At 51.8% G+C, this 5931-nt stretch overlaps 1 protein-coding gene across 8 annotated transcripts; it reads left to right on the forward strand.

Annotated features, from left to right (window-relative positions):
- Positions 1–634: 634 nt before the first annotated feature.
- Positions 635–4851, forward strand: LOC143383675 (izumo sperm-egg fusion protein 1-like). 8 transcript variants are annotated; one of them, XR_013089174.2, is made up of 8 exons: positions 635–1765; positions 2119–2193; positions 2700–2786; positions 3011–3031; positions 3338–3421; positions 3600–4092; positions 4319–4523; positions 4769–4851. XR_013089174.2 is itself a non-coding variant. In XM_076838488.2 (6 exons), exons 1-6 carry the CDS (start codon positions 1531–1533, stop codon positions 3728–3730), a joined length of 633 nt encoding a protein of 210 aa, XP_076694603.2. In that variant the 5' UTR covers positions 635–1530; the 3' UTR covers positions 3731–4666. The 8 variants fall into 8 exon arrangements, 1 of the variants encoding a protein (XP_076694603.2); XR_013089176.2 differs by having other exon boundaries at positions 635–857; positions 1466–1765; positions 3600–4523; XR_013089175.2 differs by having other exon boundaries at positions 635–842; positions 1466–1765; positions 3600–4523.
- Positions 4852–5931: the final 1080 nt, after the last annotated feature.

The following is a 5931-nucleotide window of genomic DNA, read 5'->3' on the forward strand; positions in this document are numbered from 1 at the left end:
ATGCTACCTTCTCAGATCTAGCAGCCCTTTGCTACTGAAATTGTGTGAGTGTTCCTAGTGCCCTACATCAAGAAGGAGAGTAAGCTTTTCGGGATTCCAAGTATCTTGAGCGCTCCGTACCTTTCTCTAGCACCCTCGTTAGTGGCCCCCAGAACTCCCATCCTCCATCCTCCCATCCCATTAGGGCGTTCATCCCCCATAACCTGGGGAAAGAAGGTGGATATCCAGTGAGCTGAGTATCATTATTGAACTACAATTCCCATAAAGCTTGGGGCGCCAGTCACAGTAGAGAAAAAGACCCCAGCGCCTTCTGGGAGTGGTAGTCTTAGGCTAGAAACGCATCTGCGAGGCTGGCAGAGGCACCAAGCCAGAATCCTGGTCCCCAAGGTCAAGGAAGGGAGGACGCTGAGGGCCAGAAGCCTGGTCCTGGGCTCTGAAAGCCAGAGCCTGCGGATGACTTTTCCTCCGGGGATGCTGGAATGAAGTTCTCCGTAAGGCGAGCACCCTGTGACGTCATGGAGAAGTAGGCGGGTCTCCCTTTGTTGCAGCCCAATCAGAAGCAGAGTTGAGATTCTCCGCGGAGGCCCAAGTCCTGGGAAATATTTTTTTGGAATTAGGATCTCGGAAGAGGACGTGACAGGAGTTCCTGGTGGAACCGGGAGCTCCCGTGACACATACCCCTTTCGAAAGCTGTCGACTTCACGCAGCCAAACTGTCCCTCACAAAACCTGAGTTACAGTCGTGAGAAATATTAAGGCAGAAGGACGCGGCACCGGGTTCCTCACAGTCTGAATGGGATCCTGAGCGAATCCTGGGTTTGAGGGCACAAATCAAGGATCAAGGTCGGAGAGGAGCTAGTTAGTTAGGGTGCCTCGCGTTTAGGGCGCTTTGGGGCTCCGTTTCCTGAGAAGGTGCACCCTGAAAATAAGAGGTCTTAGCCTTGGGCAAGGGTGGACAGGAGGGACAGAAGGGTGGCTGGGAGTCTTGCATACATTCGTGGGGTCCCCAGGGTAAGGGATTTGGAGTGTACTTTGGTCTTGAGGGAGTTTTGAAAACATGAGGGAGAGTCTGATATATTGAAGCTGGACATGGACTTTTCAGCTTGAGGTGCAACAGGGTTTGGGGGCTTGGGTGTGTCTGAGTGTTGATTGGCTTGAGGTTTGGAGTTCAGGACCACATTAATTGTGGGGGAGCTGTGGATCCCATGAATTGGCAGCTTGGAGAGTCTGTTTGGGTTGGGGGTCCAGTGTTCTAGTTTGGATATCTAAAGATCTCTCAGGATGCAAAGCCCCTAAATTTGTGCTTTTCTGAATTGGGATTAAATTTCACACTTCTTAAGTCTTTGGATGAAGGATATAAAACTTCATCTGGAGATTTCCTGAATCTTCTCCTTTCCCATTGGGGAGACTGTAGACACGGAGTTCAGTGGGTCCCCTAAGATGGGCTTTGGTTTCTCTCCATTTAGCATCAGTTGCAGTTTGGGGTGAGAGGACCCTCCTGGAATTTTCTCTACTGAGTGCTCTGGCTTCAATGGGGCCATGTTTTGCCCTCCCATTGGCTGCACTGGCCTGCTTCCTGCTTCCGGCGGGCTGCTGTGTCATATGTGACCCTCGTATTCTTGCGGCTCTAAAGTCCCTGGAGACGGATTACCTGCCTAAATTCATGGGTCCTGATGAAGTGAATCGCACGTATGCTATGATAGTGCAGACCGTGAAGGGATTCTCGGATCTACCATATACTAAGCAAACCTATATGGGGGCCATTGGTGAGGGCAAGGTGGAGCTGAACTCCTGGGTCCTGGGCCCTGGCTTAGGAGGGGCTGGGTCCAGGATTTCTAGGGCTAGGGGTGAAGGGCCTGAGTCAGGATATCCTGAGTTCAGGAATGCATAAGGCTTGCATGCAGATTCCAGGGATCTCCCAGAGCTAGCCAATATTGTTTCTCTCCCCCTTCTCTAGCAATTTTATGTAAAGAAACCCCAACTCCCTGAAGGCAACTGTGTCCATAGTCTTTTAATTAGTCTTATTCTTGCCCAGTAGCCTCATAGGTACTATAGCTTGTACTAGGAGACAAGACTATGAGACAGTAAAACTGGAATCAGGTTTTATATCCATCCATAGGTGAGAAAAGATATGAAATGGTGATCACGAGTTTCCTGAAGAATCTGAAAAACGTCACAGAAAGTAAAACAAAAGGTTAATGACTGAAAGGCTGGGAGGGGGGTCCTGGATTTCTCAGGAGAGCCATTGCTAGTGATACCTACCCTGGGGATGTGATGTGTGGCTCTGGGGCTAACTGCCTAGTTCAAATTCTGGCTCTGCCACTTCCTAACCATGTGGCCCTGAGCAAGAAACTGGGCAGTTTCCTCAGCTCTACACTGGACAGCATCACAGTGCCCTCCTCCCTCAGCTCCTGGGAGGATTAGGTGGGTTGATACCTGTGCATTGCTTAGCCCACTGACTGGCACTGTGTGAAGTGCTTGATTTCTGTGAAAAAGGGGAATGCCCCTCCAGGTAGCACATTCCCTGTAGCCCCTGGTGCTCAGGAGGATTAAGGTAGGAGGATCATTTGAATCCAGGAGTTCCAGACTAGTCTGAGCAACATAGAGAAACTCCCTGTCAAAAGAAAAAAGGGGAGGGAGTGCCATGCTCCATGACCAGAAACCCACTGCCTAGTCTCCCCAAACCTGCCTTTTCCACAGGAAAGCAGAGTGTTGAGAACCTGAAAGAGATGTTGCGCCTCGAAAAGATAAACTTTGCATTCCACGCTTCTATGTTTCAAAAACAAGGTGAGAGAAATCAGGGCTCCTGGACCCTAGCCTCCCTACCCCCCATTTCCTAAAACCGACAGTCCCTCTTCCCCATCCTCTCCTCCTGCTGAACCCTCAGGGGCACTTCTTTTAGGTCCTTCTCTGGGAAATAAGAACCCTCAATTCAGCTGTCCCCTAACTCCCTCTCCCCTCCATTTAAAAGTCTGATTTGTTCCTTCTCTTTCTTCTCCCTTCTGAGGCAGATTATTGTCCCAACAAATGTGGTGAGTGCAGACAGCAGAAGCTATTCTTCTACCCTCATCCATGGCCCATGATACCCATCTTCCCCCCTCCCCTTTTTGGATGCACATTCGAAACATCTGAGAGGTTCCTTGGTTTCCAGTCATCTTTCTGCAGCTTGGATTTTGCGGGTAGCAGGTGGACTCCATTTGGACTCTTAACTGACCTTGGAGGGTTGATCTCCTAGGAACCTGGCCCAGTAGGGCCCCAGCCCTTCATCCCTTTGCCTTGCCCTCTCTTTCAGACCCACCTCTTAGTGGGTGAATACAGCCTTGACCTTGCCCCTCCAGGCAACATGTTTCAGACTTTGATATGGTGCGACTACTGCAGTAAGCAGATTCAACTTTGTAAGAAGAAGATCGAAGAATGTGGGGGTGAGAGCTGGACCCGCTGCGGGGTTGGTGGGAGAGGGATGGGGCCACAGGAGGGACAGTCCAGAGAGCTCAGAATGCAGACAGCAGACAGGGAAGGGCCTGGCCCAAACAGATGGAGACTGTTTGGGGAGGGTTATGACCTCAGAGGAAGCATCTCACAGTCATGCCCTGTCCTCAGATCGTCATGAGGAGATCCGTGAACACGAAGCTTTAAACTTGAACTGTTTTCTCGATTGGCACAAAGAAGCTGTTGGCCTCACGAACTACGTCTTTTACAGGGTGGGGCCCTCCAACTCCTGTAACCCTTAAACCCCAAGTCCCTCAGGTGGGTATGACCCCCTGGTCCCTGGATGCCCTGGCATGCAGCCAACCCTCATGGCCTATTAGGTGAGGTTCCTCCTGATTCCCAGGCACCCCAAGCCCTTTTCATCTATGCCCTGGATTCCTGCTCCCAGCATTGAGTCCCCCAACCCCTAAATTCCCCAGGCCTCTGTGATATTCTTGAGCTTGGGTCTAGGTTTGGGAGAACAATTCTGAGACCGTGCTGTACAGCGGGAAGAATCCAGTCTTTAATAGGCCCTCCGCGTCTGTGAACGATAGTGGCAAGTACCGCTGTGAGCTGGGCACTGTTTACAACAGGCCTTCCACGATCATTTATTTTCTTGTCACAGGTAAGTATTGGGGTGCAGCTCCTGGCCCTGGATCCCATGTATGGGGGGTGTAAATTTCGGTTAGGGTGTGCCTCAGGCCATGGAGGTATGGCTTCTCAGCTGTGCTGTGGCTTCTGGCTGCAGGGACAGGGTCCCTTGGCTTTTGTTTTCTGCTGGAGGACCTGGATACTGGGGCAGGCTTGCCCTCACTCGCTGCCCTGACCACTCATTGCCACTCTTCTGTCAGTGTTGCCCCGTGACCTGGAGGGCTGGAAGCCAACGGGTGAATTCGCCCCGGCTGAGACGGAGGAGGGGAAGAAGGAAGTAACCCCGAGCCCAGAACCGGAGACCACGACTGCCAAGCACCAGGAGGTTAAGAGTATGCTGAAAGGGCGCATCTATGGCCTGCTTATCTGCTTACTTATAATCCTGATAGCAGCCATTATCTTCTGGTGAGTCACCCTGGAAGGAAGGCAGAGCTTAGAGGGAGAGGTGAGGCTTCATATTGTCCAAACTCAGCTTGCAGAGCCATTGAATGACTTCTTGAAGGTAGGGGGAATTATAATTTGGTGGGGCTTCCTTAGGTGAGCCAGACTTTGATGACTGTCAGATTTGGTGGGGGACGCTAATGCAGGTGTCTCTCAACCACTACCTATCTAACAGGACTCCATTATTTGCAATCCCCACCCTCTATCAGGCTAGCCACTCGGAAAAGGAAGAAAACTAAACCAAAGTCCTCACAGGCCAGCATTGATAGTAAAAGTTCTAGGATATCAAGGAAAACGTCTTCAAAATTGCAGAAGAAATAAAGATTTGTCTTATCTAAGTATCTGTTTCACTCCTCTGGACAGATCCACACTTTGGGTTCCCTGAGAGGTCTGGAGAATTGGTCTTGCCTCAGGGAGGAGGGTCTGGAACCTGGGTCCCTTAGTCCCACTGGAGGGGCCAACAGACTGTGATAGAAGTAGTTGCCAGAACTGGCAGCCCCCAGTCAAGAAACAGGGCAGGACCTGCCCTTCCAAGACACCCTCCCCAACCCCCAGCCTAGTCTTGTGGTAGGTCATCTCCTCCCCGTTCTTCCTGCCAGGTTTCCTCTCACCTTTTCCTGTACTGAACCCAGAGCTGGAAGCTGGGACAGAGGCAAAGGCTTTACAAAAGCAGGAGCTAACAGGCCAACAGAGCCAGACTCCCTGGGTGTCGCCAGACAGGCAACTTGTTCAGAGCCAGGGACTCAGAATGGTCGCAGACATCTGTACTCGAAGTCCTGTGAATCCAGGGCCTACCTCTCTCTCCAGATTTACCTGCCCCCATCCCCAGCCACCCAGCGCTGGCATTTGGCCTTCCCCATCCATGGCCATGCTATCTGGTGAACAAGAGAGTAGAAATGCTGCTTTGGGAAGCTCTGCTACCTGCGGGCCTGTGGATCAGTTCACTCCCTGGAAGCAGCTGCCCAGTGAGGTCTGCTCTGGCCCAGAGCTGCCTGTCAAGTGCATAGCCACCCAAGTGGGACACCTGCCACTGCCCCACCTGCCTTCCATCTGCTCCTGTTTTGGGCCCAGCCCCATGCATTGCTTCTTGTGAGGGACCCCAAGATACCTGGCTCTGGTTTTAGTCCTGAATGGGCAAGGGAGCCTGGGGCAAGCTTACCTGGGCCCAGGGTGGGAGAGGTGGGCTCAGGGCACTGGGCCACACAGAGCAGGCTTTGATCCGGCTTCCTTCCTCCTCTCCCTTCTCACCTTTTGGAAATGGCGTCTATGGAACTGGCCTTTATTTATTTGAACTTACTCTTTTCTTGGACCTCTACCCACACCCATCTAGGTCCTCCCTGGGTCTATCTTTTCTGTCTCTGCTCCCTTTCCA

Source organism: Callospermophilus lateralis, chromosome 18, assembly GCF_048772815.1.
Source record: "Callospermophilus lateralis isolate mCalLat2 chromosome 18, mCalLat2.hap1, whole genome shotgun sequence".
Classification (NCBI taxonomy): Eukaryota; Metazoa; Chordata; class Mammalia; order Rodentia; family Sciuridae; genus Callospermophilus; species Callospermophilus lateralis.